Genomic DNA, 21,245 nt, shown 5'->3' on the forward strand with positions numbered 1-21,245 from the left:
GGGCTCAAATGACTCTATGTCCTTAGCAAGAACTAAGGAGGTCCAGTCCACAATATGTTGTATGGATCATGGGCTTCCCCTAGGCCATCGGCCTTGCATGACGCAGGTCCAAATTGTTTCTCTAACGGACAACTCTGGATTTGTCAGTAGCGTTTGTAGACATGACATAGCAAGCTATCATTGCTCTATTAAAATTTCCTCACTAGTCATTTCTAAAGAAAAACTAAAAGGTCTAGAAGAATACCAGCGCGTTGCTGCATATATATCACGGATAGGAGTTTACAATAAAGTTTGGAGTACAAATACATACATGTACAACCATAGCATGAACTTGTGACTTGTGAGCTTGAGTAGTACTTGGATTATACAAATACTCCCTCCATACTGGTATTAGATGTCGTTCTGGCGTCGAAGAAATTGAATCAAAGGAAGTCGTTCTGGGGTCCGAGTGAAGAATTGGACGCTGCTGCCCCTCGCGCTTTGGCTCCCGCGCCGCGCGTTAATAGCCCGCAGTCGATCTCGTTTCCCCGGCCGCGCGTTAATAGGCCACTGCAGCCGCACGCCGCTCCCTTTATTAAATCGTGTTCCTCTCGTAGTTCGCCGCACGCCGCTCCTGCTCGCTCACGCCGCCGTTCGCCGTTCGCCGCACGCTGCTCGTGCTCGGCATTCGCTGCTGCACCATGGATGCCTCGCCGGACTCCAAGATGGAGATGGAGATGGTACCGGACTACAAGATGAAGATCGCGCCGGACTCGGAGGAGGTCGCCGCGGACGACGTCGCGCCGGACTCGGAGGAGGTCGCCGCGGACGACGTCGGGCCGGACTCGGAGGAGGTCGACGCGGACTCCGTCGACCTGCTGCTGTCCGTGGAGGGGCTGGACTCCATCGACCCGCTGCAGTCCATCGAGGCACTGGACTCCGTCATCGTGCAGGACTCCATCGAGATGGTGCCGGACTCCATGGAGTCGGCTATGCTGTCCTCGGAGATGGAGGAGGTCGCGGACTCCATGGCCGCGGACTCGGAGGTCGTCGCGCCGGAGTCGGAGGAGGTCGTCGCGCCGGAGTCCGAGGAGATCGTCGCGCCGGAGTCCGAGGAGATCGTGGCGCTGGATTCTTTGCCGCCGGGCGCTTTTATTTGCCGCCGCTGTCAAGTCGTTCATCTTAACCGCGAAGCATGGGATCGTGTGCACACTAGGCGCTATCCATGCTCTCGCTGCGGTCTCAAGCACGCAGACTACTTGATCTTCGCTGTTATTCATGGCTTCTACGAATTCGAGTGCGAGTTTTTCATTCCAGATGTCGACAATATCGTGTTCGATGGCGATCAAATCGTGCTGCCTCCAGACGTGCTCAAGACGGTCGAAGAGGAGGCTAAGGAGAGGCGCGAGCATAAGCTCACTGCCAAGAAGGCTATGGAGGACGCCAAAGCAGCGGTAAGATCATTAACATTGAGTTCTAACTAACTGATACAGCAAGAGTAATTAACAAGATTTGTCTCCATTACTAAAGCTAACAACCATCAATCTACTTGTTTCATGCAGCAAGAGTAGCCTCGGCTTCATCTAGTAAAGATGGATCACAAGGGATACAAGATGGCAGCCGACCTTGTCTTTCCAATGTTCCTTTTTTCATGTGAGGTATCTTGAAGTTGTTGCAACCTTTCTTCTTCATGGCTTCCATCAAAACACCTTGTAGTGTTAGAAACATTCGGTTTGCAAGGTGTGGTGAGTACTCCATGAATGCCTACATAACAAGTGTGAACAATTGTTGTGGAAGTTTAATTCGGTTTGCAAATTGTTGTGGAAGAAAACATCGAAACATGTGTGAACAATTGTTGAGCAAATTACCTCTTGCACGGCTGGAAGTAGAGCCTCCATTGTTTTTGCATTCTTCTGATATTGAATTGTTTGTATAGCTTGAAAAAAAACCCAAGTCAAGAATGTTGAAATCTAGAGAGTTTGGTGGCTGACATATTAGGCGAATATCAAATCCTCCTAGCTTAGCGGACTCACAAAATTGTGGATCATCCAATTTCAAGTGGGAAGGTGCATTGTCCTGTTGAATGAATATTGGTCTACCCACATCTTCTCTTGGCCACTTAGCTCTAATGGCGGGCAACACTTGGTTGATCATAAAACCTCTAATCACTTCTCTAGTGATCGAAGTTATGGGCTTCATAACCAAGTCTCCACGGACACGACCGGTCCTCTCATTTCCTCTTTGAGCCGCTTCATATTGAACAAGTGGAAAACAACCAATCCTACCATCAAAAATACAATTCCCATCCCTAAACCTTGGCCGAGCGCAAACACACAAGAACATGAGCCTAGGGATGTAGTTCTTATTCTTACAAGTCCGATGGGGTTCATCTTCTTCGGGTAGCAAATAATATCTTTTAGATTTTTTATGTAGGTAGAACCATTTCTCATCAATGAACACAAAGTCATACAACTCCTTAAACCTTGGATCATCAAGCAACTCCCTATTAACCATGTCAACACACCATTGTAACCTAGACTCCTTGTTAGGTTGAGTGAGATATGGTTTGATGCTACTAGAGTGGCGCCTAATCAATCTTTTTTTCAAATACCTTTGAACCCTCCATTTGCTCATGTTTAGTTTGGCGCACACATCCTCTATAGTCATTCTTTCCTTTAGAGGAATGTTTCGTAATGCTTCCAAATCAAAAGGTATTGCTTTACGTCCAACTCTACCCTTCTTTAGACTAGAAACCACAACCGGAACAGAGCTAGAAAGTTGTGTTTTACCTCGGTTCCAAACACGCTGAGCTGTCCGTTTATGAATGTCAAATTGAGCAGCAACAAATGCAGTGTCTTCCTTGTGTAGTGTACCATTGTTGCTTCTAGCCAACAAAGCTTGGTAAACTTGTTTTCGGACCTCTTCACTCATTTCTTTCCTTCGGTTGCGTGGTTGAACTTGTTCTTCCACGGTTGGGTTGTCCACATCATGTTCTGTTAAAAGAAAACAAGCATTCATATTGTTCTGCATGTTCTAGCTTTCATAGGAGAAAAAAAGCTTGGCCACGGCATGTTCTATTTATAGGGAAAAAACACAAAGACATTCCTCTAATGTCATGTTGTATTTTTAAGATAAAAAGAAACACATTCACGGCATGTTCTAATTATAGGGGGGAAAACAAACACTTTCATGGAGTAGCATCATGAGCATGGATCTAGTACAAGAATGTGATTGTGACAAAAAAAATTACCAGCAAGATTTTGTACAAAGTCCAAATCAACTGCACCGAACTCATCTAGTGGTAGGTTTAAATCTAGTACCGTAAAAAAACAATAATGAGATCTGAAATAATATGAACAAGCAACAAACGGATAGATCGAAGTGATGCATTTACCGTCGTCTTGTTGCCCTTGGAGATCAAACACGCCATCGGCATCATTGGCGCCGTCGTATTCTGGCTCGTTGAAATCAAACACGCCATTCGGGTTGGGGCCGTCATCTTCTTATGCCGGAAAGTTGAGATCACCTCACGTTAATGCAGTGAATATCAAAAAAAAATGAAAGAAAAATGAGTAAAAATGAGCACGTTACCATTGTTGTTGTGGTCCTCCAGTATAGGCTCGTTGAGATTGAAGAATGAGCCGTCGTCATCTTCCTCCATACGAACGTTCAGATCGAAGCCATGGAGGACATGGCTGGATGAACAAGCCATGGCTGGATGAACAAGCAAGTGAAGAGAAGAAGCTAAGCCATGGCTGGATGAACAAGCAAGTGAAGATCAGGCAAGGCAAGGCACTAGTACCGGCGTTTTAATGCAGCAGGCAGGCGAGCCGTCGGACCAGCTGGCTGTGAGCGCGCGCCAAACGAACGAAAATGTCGCGCCTAAACGCGCCCAAGCGAAACAAACCAGCGAACGAAAAAATTCAACTAGCGAACGAAATATTCGCGCGGCCACGCGCCATCGGCAAAAATTTGTGCGGCATAGGGTGCACAGACACGCCTAAACGCGAGCCAGCCAGCCAGCGTGCACGCGAGAGCAAGCAGCGACGTGCACAGGGCCATGCAAATTCCCCATGCAAAATCCACGTAGAGGTCAAAAATATAATGCGGACATGGAGTTCGATCCCTGGACCTCTAGCCTCGGGCCGTGGAGAGCTTACCAGTCAGGCTATTAAGAATTGTTGTATAGGGGACACCCGCAGGCCTATTTAATAAGGGCAAAGAAGGAAAACTCCCTTCTAATTGATCACTCTTTGGTACTCCTTGGCATACGCAATCATGTCCTAAACGACTTCTAATACCAGTATGGAGGGAGTACTCTGATGGTTATCAGTGTAGTAGACTAGTGATAGCGCACACGGCACACTACTAATACTCACGTGCACCAAAGGATATACGATCGAGATACGACAGGCACAGACACCGAGACACCCGAGGTCTTAATCAAAGCATTGCTTTACACACACACACATCTATTCAGCTGTTGCTGTTGGAAACGTGTTATTTATGCATGCAAAACGCTGTTTGTTATACTAACGACACTATTATGTACTATCGATCTAGCTATATTCCATTGCACACACCACGGCCACGGCAACCAACTGACTTCGAGCAGCTGCAGACAACGACACAATGTCACAATCATCGATCCAGCTCCAAACCTCCAACCAATTAAGTGCATGTCGATTTGTTCTTCAATTCCTTTATTTTTAGTTTTTTATAAAGGAGAAGAAAAGAAAAAGGAGAACACACACACGACACATGTATGTGTTGGGAACTCCAGTTCAGCTCACATTGACCGTGAGACAGTGAGACGGCTGAAATTCTTTTCTTTTCTTTTTCTGATTCTTTATTATTATTAGACGGCTGAAATTCTGAAATAATCTAAGAATAACTCAAAGAGTCTCTTTATGTTCTTCATAATTCATCGACTATTCCGAATTTCTCGCTAACCAAAAATAAAGTACAAAGTTGATTCTATAGAGTCCGTACAAGATATAGAAAAACTATTGAAGACGGAAAAGATATAGAAAATGATTTTTATTTAAATAACTTTTCAAATGAAGAATTGAAGGTTAAGTTTAAAAACAGACTCTTAGAAATGTTTAACTCATCCTGCTGCAAGCGTGTAACTACAAACCGGACCCACAAGGACATTCGGCGCCCTGCCCTCAAGTCATGGATCCTTCTGACTTTGGTGCCGATGAAAGGTCAAAATCAAAAATTTTGGCCCATCAGCTCCTAACTTGAGTGAGGTTCAAGAATATAGCAAAAGTTGCACCACTATATTATTATATTTATTTGTCTATACAAGCATCTCCAAAAGACTCTCTAAATCCTTCTTAAATGCCAGGAATAGAGATTTTGGTAAAAACCTACCTTTCAACAACTTCTCTAAATGGTTATTCAAATATAGCCATCTTCTATTCCGGATTTTTCGCTAGCCAAAAATAGAAGACGGGAAATGGCTCTCTATAGTACGCACGAGATATAGAAAAACTATTGGAGTACAAAAAGATATAGAAAGCAATATTTATGCAAATGACTCTACAAATGATAATTTAGAGAGTGCAATTTAGAAAAGCTCTTGGAGATGCTCTAAGGTGGATTGACCAAACGGTTGTACGCCAAAGAACATTTTTCGATTCATTCATCCCTTGAACCTTGAAAATCTCACGGAAGTTTTGTTTATATTGCATCAAATATGGCATAAAAAGTATAACTATGGACATGTTTGGTTCTAGCTTTATCGGTGTTTCGGATCATCGGCTAGTAAATTTGTATCTGCGCGTCTGGCCCGGATGGTGTGCTCTAACGACACAACGATTTATACTAGTTTGGGCGGAATGTCCCTACGTCCAGTATGCTGCTACTCGTGTTATCGGCACAAGTTTGTAGTAGGGGTTACAGACGGGCGAGAGAGGGAGAAGTTTCCAAGTCTCTGGTGAAAAGATCGAATGGAGTTGAGTCTTGCTGAGCTTGTTCAGCTGTGTGTTCCTTCATGTGCTCGTGTGTCCGTCCCTTCTTGGGGCCTCCTGCTTCCCCTTTTATAGGTGAAGGGGAAGGCACAGGTTACAGAGAGGAAGAAAGAGAAAAGACAGGGAAAAGAAGGCCTCCAGGGCCGCCAGGTCCTTCTTCATGCGGGTCCCGCCGATGCTGTAGATGGTGACGAGAACGGCTACACGTCGGGCTCCTATTCACCACTACTGCCATGCCCCGACGTCATCAGCTGGTCGTGGCGTCCCATCCCATCCTAGCGGATGGCGTGGCAAACCGACATGTCGGTCAGTAGCCGTACGGGGAGTAGGCAGCACAGCGACCACACACCCGTCACTGTTGGCGATGTGAACCCCCGAGCGTGGCCTGACATGGCCATGGGTCATGTCAAGATGTGCCTGCCTCCCGCCCGGTGTCAGAAGTTTGACCCTAGGGTTGTACCTTTTGACCCGTAGTGGTTGGAGACGGTATGGGTCCCCGTCGGGCGAGACGGAGCCCGCGCCCCAAGGGTCGGGCGGGACGGAGCCCGTGCCCTTAGGGTCGGGCGAGACAGCTCCCGTACCCTTGAGGTCGGGCGACATGGGACCTATGCCCAAGGGGTTAGGCGAGACAGAGCCCGTACCCTTGGGGTCGGGCGACACGGGGCCCGTGCCCAAGGGGTCGGGCGAGACGGAACCCGTACCCTTGGGGTCGGGCAACACGGGGCCCGTGCCCAAGGGGTCGGGCGAGACAGAGCCCATCCCCTTGGGGTCGGTCAAGACTAAAACACGTCCTTGATTATCTAGGCGAGTCATCGTCTACGGTCCTCAGATCCCCTCTTCGAGTATCCCTAATACCGATACCCGACAGTAGCCCTCGAGCCTGCGGAGAAGTAGAATACTCCTTCATAGGCTTTTCGGATGGAGGGACTTCGAGGGCCTTGATCTTCTGTAGCTCGTGGGATGCCTTGGTGGGTTGCGATTCCCTTCTGTCATGATCGGACTCCTTGCGAACATGTAGCTGCTGGATTCGGGGGGGGGGGGGCAGAAAAGATTTCTGTTGATTCTGATCCCTCCCTAGGATCCAATCAATCCACCATCGTCCTACGACCGCACATTCAGTCTCCTTGCGAGTCCAACTTCCGTCGAGCCCCACGCGTAGCAGGGGTTCAGTCGAGGGGTCAGCTTGTCTTGTGATCGTCCTCCCTCAAGCGTTTTTTCTATAAAACGAAGGGGCTGAGCCGTGCCATGTTTTCCTCGATGGACGAATCATGGTGCTCGGTGAGCTATTAACGGGCTAGTCCGAGTGGGGCCTCGGCTTCCTGTTCATGGGGGTCCGGCATGGGTCAGCTGGTGACCGACTCCATATTCTTGGCAGCCAGTCCATTTAGTTTTTGGGTTCGTTCGACCGGTCCCAAGGGCTCGCTGCCTTTCCTCGAGGAAAAACCATGGACTAGGAAACGACCAAGACTCGAACGTGGGTTGGGATGCCTACGGCGCTCGTGCGCCCGGGTACTGGCCGCTAGCAGGTCCATCCCTTTCCACCTCTCACTCTAAAGGCGCCCCAGAGCGGTTGTGAACCTGTCGGTGAGTCAACCTTCAAACTCCCGGGCTGAATGGGCCATGGGAGCATTTTCAGCTCCGTATCCCTCCTTACCTATGGCGGTTCTCGGCCCATCGAATGGGATGGACCGTCATCCGGTGCGTCCTTCAAGGGAGCGACCAAAGGTGGTGTGCTCACGTTTCTCAGAGAGGCAATGTGACGTGGCACGGCGAGCGCATAGATCTAGGCGGACGGTTCGCCTCTCGCTTCACCCTGCCTTATAAATAGCGGCCTCCCCCTTCACGTTTTGGCATGCTAAATCGCAACCTTGCCTTCTTCGCCTTTTTGCCGCTGTCGTTTGGATCTGCTGCCCTTGCTAATCCGCTGCCAGCACCCTAGATCCATAGCCTTTGCTTCTCCACCACTGCCAAAAAGCCCTTGCTCCTCCCATGGAGATGTGGTATCACTCCGACATCACCCACACGCGAATGGAGGGCCTCGTCAAGCGCGATCTTCTCCGCGGGAGGACCGACGTGGCAGAGTGGCTCGTTGTGGGGGTATCACCCCTGATACCGATAGGGTTGTACATGGGCCGAGCCGCTAGGGGAGGCCCAGCCCATAAGACTACGCCTGGGCCATGCCACTGGTGGAGGCCTAGCCCACGAGACCGTGCTATACAAGGAACGATACCGATCGTCATGCCTCGCAAGACTGCATGAAGATTTTCGGTGATCTAGGAGACCTGCTCGGATACACCAGATCCCATAATATTTTTAACTTTCTATCTTGTAAAACCGATTAGGATAGAAACAACCGATCTGTGACCCTACCCCCCGAGCTATATAAGGCGAGTAGGGAACCCCCTCGTTTTCATCTAATCATATGCAATGTAATCCTCTAAGACACATGACGTAGGGTATTACATTAAGCTGATGGCCCGAACCTGTCTAATCGCTGTCTCTTGCGTTCTGTGTTACCATCTGGCTCCCTCACGCGCACCTCCACTGATTCATCTACTACCATGGGTATACCCCTCGGTAGACTACTGGACGTATTTTGTCAACAGTGGCGCGGCAGGTAGGGGGTGTGCGTGCTGAATTCATGGCGAACCAGATGGTCATCTTCCCAAGCTTCATGGCCTTCCCCGAGTTAGGCTAGATCTTCACAGTTGGATCCATGACATGGGTCATCGGCCCTAACGACAATGGGGAGATCATGAAGGCGGTGCAGGATCACCCTGCGCCAATCGCGTCAACACCAGCAATGACATCTCCGATCTCGGCGCCCCACCGTTGGGTTAGGAGATCCATCGGCAATGATGATCTGATTGCATCCATCGATTGGGTCACAGACCGCTTAGCAGAATGTCAGCTCCTCATGGATTCGATCTCAGATCAATCTAGAGCGAGTGATGAATTTCCCATACTCCAAGATCACCAAGTAGCTACAACCGAGCGACCTGCTTGGCCACACTATTCAAGGCGTCCAGATTCTGATCTGGCGATCATGGCCACTCTAGAGGGGCACATGGTGCGACACCGATCACTTCCCGCTACCCGCCTACATTTGGCCGACTACGAGGCCCCGATGGAGGATCCACCGAAGCCCTATCTTTTTGGGCTGGAGGATGTGGGACCTGCATACCAGAACGCCATCCACCACCTCTTTATCGACCACATCGAGCGCGACCACATCACCGACCTCTACATGATCAACATGACTGACTTTGGTCAGCCTGCGCCTGTGGTCAACATGCTGTCTGTCCGCCAGCTTTCGGATGATCCCTCTCTCCTGATCGAATCTTTTCATAACATTCTAAATGAGAGCCCTAACGATTATTTCGAGGGCTCAACCCAGACCGTGCCAAGTTGCCCTGCTTTCCCTCCAGGGTTTGGGGGCGTGATTTTCCACATCAGCCACGATAGCGTCACCAAGGACGCCAAAACTACTAAAGAGCGCGAGTCTCATCTAGCGATGAACGTCGACTGCCAACGTCGTCGAGATGAAGAAGTAGCCCAAGGGGCCCACGAGGATGGTCGCGGTCCATCCTGCCATCAACGCAATCTGGAGGAGGCATTCAACATGGTGGGCGACTAGCCAGTCTACCAAACTCCAAGCACTAATCTAGCCATCGCGTTCAACCAGCTTGACAAACTCCCTCACACTCCAGAGGTCGAGAAGCTATGAGCATATATCATAGCAGCACAAGTCCAAGTCAACGAGTTTTGGAACGACACCCCGTCTTATTCCACCGTATCAGCTTGTAGCCACCGCTCCCGTCGTGATGGAGGAGGCCAGCATCACGGCGCTGAGGGCCCTCGACCTTAGGCTAGAGGTCCCTACCTCCATAGAGGATCTAGAGGCAAATATGAAGCTCATTCACGCCACGACGGCCGCTCGCCGCGCCCCCAGGGAGGTTGGGGCGGCAACCGCAACCAGGAGGTTAATCAACCCCTCTCTCGCGACCTTCGTGACCACATCAACGCTGACACAGATGATTGCAGCCGCATCAAAAACAGTAGGGCCGCACGCTACGATGGAGAGATGGAGCGTCACCGGCAATTCAACGTCGAACATGAGGGATTTGCTGCCCGTCAAGCCCCACTTTCTGATGGTGCATCAGGACTTCGCCCCTTCATGAAAAGGCTCTAAGCTATCTAGTCGCCTATGGGTTTCAAGGTCCTTGGTGTTTACACCTATGATGGAAAAGCCAACCCCACTCAGTTGCTAACTCTAAACAAGATCGCCATGAGAGCTGCAGGTGGAGACGAAGATGTCATGGCAAACTATCTACCCATAATGCTTAACCAGTCTACGAATAACTGGTCCTTAGCCTGCAGGAGAACTCCATCTGATCTTGGGATGACCTCAAGAAAGCCTTCACCGACAATCTACGTGCGAACTGCCCGACACCAAGTTTGACCTAGAGAAGCTTCATCAGTATCCCGAGGAGTCCCTGTGCGACTTTATTAGGCGCTTCTCAGAAACAAGAAACTTTGTTCCTAACATCACTGATGCCAAGGCCATCGCTGCCTTCACCAAAGGGCTCCAGCACGAGCAACTCCATGGCAAGCTGTACCACAAGAGGCCTACAACCATCGGTGAACTAATACAAATGGCAAACGGATATGCCGACGCCGAAGAAGCTAAACGGGCTGCCCGCTCTGCTCACCATCAACGCCACGATGATGACCATCATGATGACAGGCGCAACGACGACCACGATCACCGCCGTGATGACCAAGACTGCTGCGATGACCACGACCGCTGTCACGATGACCGCGAGCCTCGGCACAATGACCGCCTAGATAGCTTGAGAGGCAGACAAGGCCACCGTCGTCGGCCTAATAACTCCATCAACACTGTCAACACCCGTGCCAAGCGCACCTATGATGCTGATTTCAGCAAACTGCTAGACGGCCCATGCCCTATCCACAAGGATGGCCAGCACACCATACGAGAGTGCATAGGCCTAAAGACAGCGCTCGGTGGTGAATCATCAAAGAGGCCATGGCGTGACGATGATGATACCAAAGATGGTCAAGGTGAAGAACGAGGCAAGAACAAGGGCCCAATCTACCAAGACCCCACCAAGATTGTTGCCACCATCTTTGCTAGGAGAGCTATCTCTGAAGACAAGCGCGGGCAGAAGCTTGTAGCCCGATGTGTCATGTCGGTCTCTACATATGACGGCCTCGTCGCTGATACCAAGTACCTCGACTGGTCAGAGCACCCGAACACCTTCACTAGGGCTGACCAGTGGTCGGACATCCCATATCCAGGGCGTTTCCTACTCGTCCTGGACCCTATTATCATGGACGTGTGCTTTTAGAAGGTCCTCATTGACGGAGGGAGCGCCCTTAGCATCCTGTTTGCTAGGTCCCTAGAGAAGCTAGGGATCAAGAAAGAAGACCTTACCCCCATGGACTCTCCGTTCTAGGGGATCGTTCCTGGTAAAGCATCCCTGCCTCTAGGATAGATTACACCATCAGTACAATTCGACACCGCCAAGCACTTCTGTGTCGACTACGTCAACTTTCTGGTTGCCGATTTCAACACTGTGTACCATGCCATCCTTGGCCAGCCAGCCCTCGCCAAGTTTATGGCCATGCCGCACTACACGTACTTGGTGTTGAAGATGCCGACGGAGCAGAGGGTCCTCTCCCTGTGTGCCAACCTCGACGTCGCCTACTCCTGTGAGAAGGAAAGCTTCGCGCTCTCCAAGGCAACAGACATCTCCATCCGCATGTAGGACTACCTCACGTCTTCGCGGCAGATTTCCCCATAGGACCTGGAGATCCCAACCATGGAGGTCACCCGAGCCTCAACCAAGTCCAAGGAGATGAAGGAAGTTTTCCTCATCCCCGGCGACCAGTCTAAGACTGCCCAGATCAGGGCCGACCTCGACCCCAAATAGGAAGATGCGCTCATCAGCTTCCTAAGGGAGCACGTTGATGTGTTCGCATGGAAACCAATGGACATGACTGGCCTGCCTCAGGAGCTAATCGAGCACTCCTTAAATGTCTTGGCGACCACCAAGCCGATCAAGCAGAAGCTTCGATGATTTGCACAGGACAAAAAGGAGGCTATTAGGGTAGAAACAACCTAGCTCTTAGTTGCCAGTTTTATCAAAGAGGTGTATCATTCGGAGTGGTTAGCCAATCCGGTTCTTGTAAGAAAAAAGAATAAAGAATGGAGAATGTGCGTTGATTACACCAATCTCAACAAACACTGCCCTAAAGACCCCTTTGGCTTACCTTGCATTAATGAGGTCATAGATTCTACAGCTGGTTGCGAGCTCTTGTGCTTTTTAGATTGCTACTCTAGTTATCACCAGATCACGCTGAAGGAAGAAGACCATATCAAGATGTCGTTCATTATGCCCTTTGGCGCTTACTGCTACATGACCATGTCCTTCGGGCTCAAGAACATAGGTGCGACTTATCAAAGAGCCATCCAGCGCTGCCTCAAGGACCAGATTGAGAAGAATGTCGAGGCATATGTTGATGACATGGTGGTTGAGTCTAAGACTGCTGACACTCTCATCGCTGACCTCACCGAAGTTTTCAAAGCCCTGAAAGTGTACCGATGGAAGCTAAATCCCACTAAGTGCATTTTCGGCGTTCCATCTGGTATCGTACTAGGCAACATCGTCAGTCACCGCGGCATCAAAGCAAACCCAGAGAAGATAGCCGTAGTGACCAACATGAAGCCACCGACCTGTGTCAAGGATGTCTAGAACCTAACAAGGTGCATGGCGGCCTTAAGTCATTTCATATTCCATCTAGGCGAAAAGGGACTCCCCTTCTTCAAGCTACTCAAGGCTCAAGAAAAATTTGTCTAGTTGGAGGACGCTGACAAGGCATTCGCTGAGCTTAAGAGGTTCCTCACCACACCTCCGATCATGATCGCCCCCAAAAGGATGAAACCCTGCTAATCTACATCACAGCGACCAACCAGGTAGTCAGCACCGCCATCGTTGTTGAATGAGAAGAGGCCGAACATGCATACAAAGTCCAGCGCCTAGTCTACTTCATCAACAAGGTCATAAACAAGTCTAAGACTCGCTACCCCTAGGTGCAGAAGCTACTGTATGCCATCCTGATCACATCCCGGAAGCTTTGTCACTACTTCAACGCCTACCACACAGCAGTAGTCACTAAGTACCCACTCAGCGATATCCTCTGAAACAAGGAAGCCAGCTATCGGATCTTTAAATGGGCGGTCGAGCTCGACACCTATACCATCGACTTCAGGCCTCGCCACACGATCAAGTCACGGGCGCTCGCCGACTTTATCACCGAGTGGACGGATATGTAGACCCCTGTCCCTATCGACCACCTCGAGCACTGGACCATGTACTTTGACGGGTCTCTCCACCTCAACGGTGCTAGGGTAGGCGTGTTTTTTATCTCACCGTTGGGGGATCAGCTTCGATATGTCCTCCGCTTACACTTTCGAGCATCCAATAATACCGCTGAATATGAGGCGGCACTTCATGGTCTCCGTATAGCAGTCGAGCTTGGCGTTAAACGCCTCCAGGTGTATGATGACTCCGCACTCATGATCAATCAGCTCAACAAGGATTGGAATTGCACCAACGAGAAGATGGATGCTTACTGCGCCGCGATAAGAAAGTTAGAGGACAAGTTCTATGGTATCGAGTACCACCATGTGGTCCGGACTGACAACCAAGCAGCCGATGAGCTGTCAAAGTTAGGGTCGACCTAGGCTGAAGTGCCCGCTGGAGTGTTTGTCTAGGACCTTGTGACGCCATCCATCAAGCAGGGGCAAGAAGGCGTTGAAGAAAAGCCACCTGTCGAGCAGTTAGTCACAGTAGTCCCTAGCCCAAGCAGTGATTGGAGGGAACCTTTCATCAAATACCTTACACTACAGATGTCTCGGCTGACAACATAGAGAGAGAATGCCTCATACGCTGTAGCAAGCATTATGTCCTAGTTGAAGGGAAGTTATATTGCAAGAACGCTAAGGGAGAGCTACTTCAAAAGTGCGTCTCCATGGAAGAGGGCGAGAAAATACTCAAGGAGATCGACACCGGCACTTGTGGCAATCATGCAGCCTCTAGAACACTGGTTGGTAAAGCCTTTCGAGCTGGTTTCTATTGGTCTTCTGCAGTCGCCGACGCTGAGGCCTTCGTTCGTCGATGCGAGAATTGTCAGTTTTTTGCTAAGAAAATCCACGTCCTGGCCCATGCCTTGCAAATGATTCCTGTGTCTTGGCCCTTCACATGCTGGGGACTTGATATGATCAGACCCTTCAAGCTTGCGCTAGGAGGCTTTCGTTGGGTCTATGTCTGCATCGACAAATTCTCCAAGTGGATCAAATATAAACCCCCTATCCAAGCTATAGTGAAGAAGGCAGCTGAGCTACTTGACGACATCATTCATAGGTTTGGCCTTCCGAATAGCATCATCACCGACTTGGGGTCCACGTTCATTGGTTCCGATTTTGAGAACTTCTGCAACGAAAGATGCATCTCAGTTAAGTACATCTCGATCGCGCACCCCAGGGCTAATGGCCAAGTTGAACGCGCCAATGGCATGATTCTCGACGCATTGACGAAAAGGCTCTACACAAAAGAGCAGAAGCACCCCGGCAAGTAGCTCAAGAAATTGCTAGCTATGGTCTGGGGACTAAGGACCTAGCCCAGTCGCAACACCGACATCTCGCCATACTTCATGGATTTTGGCTTTGAGGCCGTTTACTAGCCGATGTCGCTTTCCGAACAAGCTCGGCTCGTTGAGTTGGATAGCCTAGAGGAGGAGCGCCTGGTTTCATGTGTTCGAATAGCAAAGTACCTTGATAGTGTGCGAAGATACTACAACTGCAACGTCAATGATCGGTTCTTCATGGTCGGAGACCTAGTGCTCTGCAAAAAGCAGAAGACCAACAGGATGCACAAGCTATCTTCACCCTAGGAAGGCCCCTTCATCGTCAAGGTGGTCACCCGACCAGGTTCCTATAGGCTATGCGACATGGATGAAAGAGATGTCCCAAATTCTTGGCACATCGCTCTTCTTACGCGCTTCTACCCTTGAAGGGTCTCCTTTCAAAGATATGTACCATTTGTTTTTGAGTATTCAATAAAATTTTTGTTCTAATGTTTCTCCGTATTGGTATCTCTGTGCTTTTTTCTAAGCCATCATGTTTGGCTCTACACGAATGAGCAGAAGCACACTGGCAAGTGGCTCAAGGAATTGCCAGCTGTGGTTTGGGGACTAAGGACCTAGCCCAGTCGCAACACTGGCGTCTCCCCCATACTTCATGGTTTTTGGCTCCGAGGCTGTTTTACCAGCCGATGTCGCTTTCCGAACACCTAAGGTAGAGAACTACAACGAAGAAATGTCCGACCAAGCCTGGCTCGTTGAGTTGGACATCCTAGAGGAGGAGCGCCTGGTTTCGTGTGTTCGGATAGCAAAGTACCTTGATAGTGTGCGAAGATACTACAACCATAACGTCAATGATCGGTTCTTCATGGTCGGAGACCTAGTGCTCCACAAAAGGCAGAAGACCGATGAGATGCAAAAGCTATCTTCACCCTAGGGAGGCCCATTCATCGTCAAGGCAGTCACCCGACCAGGTTCCTACCGGCTGTGCGACATGGATGAAAGAGATGTCCCAAATTCTTGGCACATCGCTCTTCTTATGCGCTTCTACCCTTGAAGGGTCTCCTTTCAAAGATATGTACCGTTCATTTTTGAGTATTCAATAAAATTTTTGTTCTAATGTTTCTCCGTATTGTTATCTCTATGCTTTTTTCTAAGCGATCCTATTTACGCGTACAACATCTTAAAGATGACACACCAACTACGCCTAAAGCAAATGCTCGAATAGACATGTTGACGATCGGACGCCTCCACAGACGACCCTGTCTTCGACTTCTCCCAACACGTGCATGAGCGTCCGCCCTCTGTGTCATGGGTGGTCGACAGTGGTTCCTTAGCAACGTCCTATTCTTCCCACATGCACACGGCCCCTATGCCCTATGTTCTGGTTAACAGGCTACCTAGGGCTGGGGACTTAGCTATACACTACTGCTCGGATGGTTTATATCAAATATAAACACAAACATGTCGTAAGTTGCTAAGCACTATTACACAATGATTATACATGAGTTTCATCTCAGCTATGGGGCACTACTCCCCCCCTTCATCAAACAGCTCGACGTCTTTGGCCAGTCTCTTTGCCGGCTCTTCCGCATCATCTTCTAGCCTGGCGATCTTCTCTGCGTCATTGCCTAGTGCATACCCAGACGCCACCCGCTGGAGGTCCACTGAAGGGTAGTGTGACCACAGCTGTGCGAGTGCATGGACCATGGCTCCATGGGCAGCGCTACAAGCAAACTCCTTGAAGTCCACCCATACCATCCGACAATGATCCACTACTGAGCGGTACAGCCTGTCTCCGAGCAGCCGTACTCCCTCGGGTGGCTAAAGACTGACGCAGTCTAGCACAGGCTAGATCCCCACGGTCATCACCTCTAGCTTTTCATCACGGGTTTTCACTTGTTCCACAAGTACCTGGAACTATGCCTAGGCTTAGCGTCGATACTCTGCAAACAAGACAGACATATGATAAGCATGCACTTAACGCTGCGCATGCCTAAATAGCATGAAAAACACTCACGTCGAAGATCTTTAGTGATTTTTTTGACCTTCTCCTCCGCTTTCCCCTTCGCCTCCTGAATCTGGCTAAAGGCCTCTTGGGACAGGCCAAGCTCCATCTCTAGTGCTGTGTATAACTGTCGGGGACCTAATACCGGGGTACCCAATGAGGTGGAACTAATAACCATCGAACGTTGACACTTTCGGTTAGACAAGAACACTACTGCGCTTCTTGCCCGAACGACGGAAGATTGGTTCCGCCTCGCCCGACCACTGAGGGCTAGACTCCGCCTCGCCCGATGGCTAAGGGCTGGCTCCACCTCGTCCGATGTCCGAGGGCGGGCTCTGCCTCGCCCAACCCCCGAGGGCTAGGCTCCGTCTCGCCCGATGGCTAAGGGCGGGCTCCGCCTCGCCTGACATCCGAGGACGGGCTCCGCCTCGCCCGATGGCTAAGGGCTAGACTCCATCTCACCCAACCCCCAAGGGCTAGGCTCCGCCTCACCCGATGGCTGAGGGCGGGCTCCACCTTGCCCGATGTCTGGGGGCAGGCTCCGCCTCACCTGAGGGATAGGCTCTGCCTCGCCCGATGGCTGAGGGCGGGCTCCGCCTCGCCCAACGGCTAAGGCTAGACTCCGCCTCGCCCAACGCTCGAGGGCGGGCTCGACCTTGCCCGACGACTGAGGGCTAGCTCCGCCTCGCTCGATGACTGCACCCTGATCCTTCATAAAGACGAGCACAGGGTACAACAGGACATTCAAGTGAACCACAATATTGAGGGCCATGCCCTGTGCGCCTGCAGGAAGGTACTGTTAGGATACAATGGGATGGGCGCTTTAAGCCCTTTCTGACATAATAGTGCCCAAATAGTGTTGTAGGCGCCGACTTTTGTCCCACAGTGTAGTAGGCGCCACCTTCAGCCCTCGGGCGCGGATACTAACACAGGCATACGACAACCGCTACAATCTAAGGAAGAACTCACATCATCTACAGTAACAGGCGTATAGTCATTTCCCCATCTACCCCCCGCAGAGTCATGGCTCGGCGCCTTGACACCCCGCACCGTCTGCCGGGGGAGGACGGGACATAACCACTCACTGAAGCAAGGCCAGGGCATGGCCCTGTCAGGGTCAGCAGACGCGCTATCCCTACCATGATCTGCCATGATAGTGGAACAGGCTCAAGGGAAAAGGAAAGCTTGGCACCTCCAAAGGGCAACCACTACCTTAGGTTTTTCCTCTTTCTCCCAGCTGTAAACCCCCTGCTCCCCCTTGGTCTATAAAAGGGAGGGCAGGACACCCCACGAAGGGGGGATCAGTTCAACACACACAACACATCACGCATACAGCCAAGCAGCAACCGGGCTCTTGGCGTCCTTTCGACCATTCCATTAGAGACTTGGGACCTTTCCCTCTCTCGACCGTTTGTACCCCTTACTATGAACCTTTTTCGGTACTGATAACACGAGCAGGAGCAGACTGGATGTAGGGACATTCAGCCTGAACCAGTATAAACCTTATGTCATTTAGTGCACCATCCGGGCCTAACACGCAACAATTATAAATTTACTAGCCAGTGTTTGTTCGAAACACCGACAATAATAGTCAGATGTCTCACAATGCTGAATACCACCAAAGCAAAATTCTGAAACCTACCTTTTTCCCGATCAGTGCTACGGCTAAGCTGCTCGGTCATCGATTGGCTCTCCCCCTCCATATGCTGGCGCTCTGTCTCCAGCACTAGAACCTTCACCTCCAGGTCTTCCCTGTGGTGGCGTTCTTAGAGCAGGCGCGCCTGGAGGTCTTTCACCGATGCTTGCAGACTCTTGTTCTCCTCCGGCACTAGAGACATTTCCTCCAGCTACCGCCGGCACTGCTCGGACACCTTCATCACATTCAATAGCAGGCGAATGGATTAACAGACTGTGCTATTTAAAATAAAGAGAAGATCTCTTTAGGCTAACCTTAATACGGCCTATCATCGATGTCAGATCGTCCCTCAGCTTCTTCATCACCGTGCTTGCCTCCACCTCCTCTAGCATCTCAAACTCTTCGCCATGCTGAATGACCATGTGAAGGAGTTGGGGCAGTGGAGCCATGGTGGCCACCAGCAAAGGTGCCCTGCTTGGTTGCCGCTGTGCTTGACCAGAGCGTCCGAGTGCCTCTCCCACCGTTGGCGGCGCTGCAAATGGTGCTTGTTCAGTAACCATGGGTGAACCTTGTGCTGCACTACTCAGGGCATCAACCTCAGGTTCCATACCTGCTCCGCTAAGGACATCAGATGTCGCTGAAGCATCCCACGCCTCTACACCAGGATCGCCCTCATCATGCAATTCGCCGCCAAGTGAGGTCAGTCCAGTCATTATGGGCTCCTCCATAGTAGGGGCGGTCGGTTCTACAACTGTTGGTTGCTCCATGGTGGGGGTGATCGGTTCCATCCTTGCCCATGCTTGCTCAGCATAGGGAGCTATCAGCTCCTCTGTGTGCCTTGCGTCATCAGCAGCCGATGGCTATAGGACCTCTGTTGAGTCCGCACTACAAAAAAAATTTAAGAAGCATACCATCGCGCTAAAGGAATATGCCAAATAAATAAAGCACTTACAATTAGGACTCCCGCTGCACAGCTCGGAACATGCGTCCCTACCTGGCACCGGTCTAACCAGTAGCCGAACTACCCGGTGCCTCTACCCCTACCATTGGAGTCATCCGTGTGGTCTCAGGGACTGCCATGGTCGCCAATGCTGCCACTATTGGAGTTGTCCACATGGTCTCGTGGACTGCGTTAGCTTCCCGGCCTATCGTTGATGGCTCTACCCAAGCTACTGCTGCTGGTGCCCCCCACGTGTGATCAAGCATTGTTCCTATAGCCCCCCACATCCATTGCCTCTCATGTGTCTCTGTCCTAGCTGGTGCAGACGGCGGGGCCATTGCGGCCCTCGGTGAGGGAGGCGCTGCTTGCTCATCATCGTCTGATGAGCTCGACATCACCACTTGCCATCTTTGAAGCTAGGTGGACATGCCAATGGTTACTGGCCTCTCTTCATGGCGAGATGATGTAGCCATTTTTCTTCTTTTCGAGGATAGCTCCTCGCCAGCCAACCGCTTCCCCCGGAGCTTCTCGTGGACATACGACGTCCGCACGTCTTCATCTTCCCCATCAACATCGGTCGAGCTATCCCCACCAGCCTCTAGGCTGGCTCAATGCTGAGGATAGCTCGGCCAAGCACCAACACCCCTCAGCCAGTCAGCTGATGGCACCGTCGAGAAGTATACCGACCGATCATGCCCATGAATCTTTAGGAAACGAATGAGTATATCACAATCTCAATGGATAAGGGATCCTATGAAATTTAAAAGAAGACTCCTACCCATGGTGGGAGGGACCCTACACTGAAGGCCCTCTGCTGATCATTGATCTTATGGTGCCCTGCGAGGTTAAACAACACCCCAATTTGTCGCTTGACTTCCTCCCGGTTAATCGGCTCGGGCACCTCACGGGTCCCATCAGTATCTCCCTAGTACTCATATCCGGGGTGCGTTCTCTCCTTGCTGGGCTAGCATCACCAAAAAGTAAAGTTTGTCACCACTACGACACCATACACCCTTCTCCGGTCGATCAGTGCCAACAGCTCCATCACTTGCTCCATCCCATTAGCACCAGGTCTCTCTGACCACTTGGCATTGCTAACAGGGATCAGATCAATGTCGCATGCCACATAGTGTTCCCCCTATGGCATGTAGAACCATCATTGTGCCCAATACTTCACATTCGTGTTCAATGGGGTGGCGATGTATTGGCCAACCATCCTATCCCAAAGCTACATGTACGTGCTGCCTACGATCCTAGATCTAGATCCCACCGGGCTTTCAAACAAAAGAAGTGGCAGAAGAGATTGAAATGTGGAAGAATGCCAAGATCAGCCACGTAGAAATGTATGAAGATAGAGACATGTAGGATGGAATTCGGGCTCAGATTGCAAAGACTAATCTCGTAATCGTCAATCAATCCATGAAGAAATGGATGGATTGGAACGCCAAATCCAAGATAGAAATAATCTTCAAAAACTACTAATTCGTCGCCGTGGGGAGTCGGAAAGCTCTCACCACGAGCCGAATGACATCCCGCCGTCACCCTATCAGCAACATGCCGTCTTCCACCAACCGATTGAGTGCCACCTCATTACTGACGGACACCACCCATTCCTTGGCATGATTGAGTTCACGTGATCCTCTACTCGAACTGCCACAGCTTCTTTTGGGTGCCATCTCACAGATTTGTCGCCTGGATGAGGCTGCGTGGTTGCGGTTGCTCTAATGGTGGAGCAGTTGTCAAGCGAAGTGGTGTGGGCACGAGGCAGAAGATGAAGTGGCAGAGAGAAAGTGAGGAATGTGCGCCGGGGTTGCACCACTTTTATAACGGTTTGACCCCTGACCTTCTGCCTTCTAGGGTTTTTGGGAAATCGCACCCGCCGAGCCGCATTCCCCTCCGATGTCTCCGCGTCCGACTGGGCCGCTAAGTGGGCCTAGTGGTCCGCTGTGTCAAACCATGTCAAACACAGGCTGATATTCAATGATGAGTGTGCTATGACATGATATTTTCTTTCTATGACCCTACTACAAGATTTCT

At 50.5% G+C, this 21,245-nt stretch overlaps 1 protein-coding gene across 1 annotated transcript; it reads left to right on the top strand.

Moving 5' to 3' along the window:
* Positions 1–680: 680 nt before the first annotated feature.
* LOC136487344 (uncharacterized) lies at positions 681–1,242 on the top strand. Its single transcript, XM_066484504.1, has 2 exons — positions 681–1,151; positions 1,234–1,242. The coding sequence occupies exons 1-2, from the start codon at positions 681–683 to the stop codon at positions 1,240–1,242; spliced, it is 480 nt and encodes a 159-aa protein (XP_066340601.1).
* Positions 1,243–21,245: the final 20,003 nt, after the last annotated feature.

This window comes from Miscanthus floridulus, chromosome 10 (assembly GCF_019320115.1).
Source record: "Miscanthus floridulus cultivar M001 chromosome 10, ASM1932011v1, whole genome shotgun sequence".
In the NCBI taxonomy this organism is placed as follows: domain Eukaryota; kingdom Viridiplantae; phylum Streptophyta; class Magnoliopsida; order Poales; family Poaceae; genus Miscanthus; species Miscanthus floridulus.

What these genes read in the sequence shown, in the direction of transcription:
- LOC136487344 (XM_066484504.1), top strand. Translation starts at nt 681, where the DNA reads ATGGATGCCTCGCCGGACTCCAAGATGGAGATGGAGATGGTACCGGAC.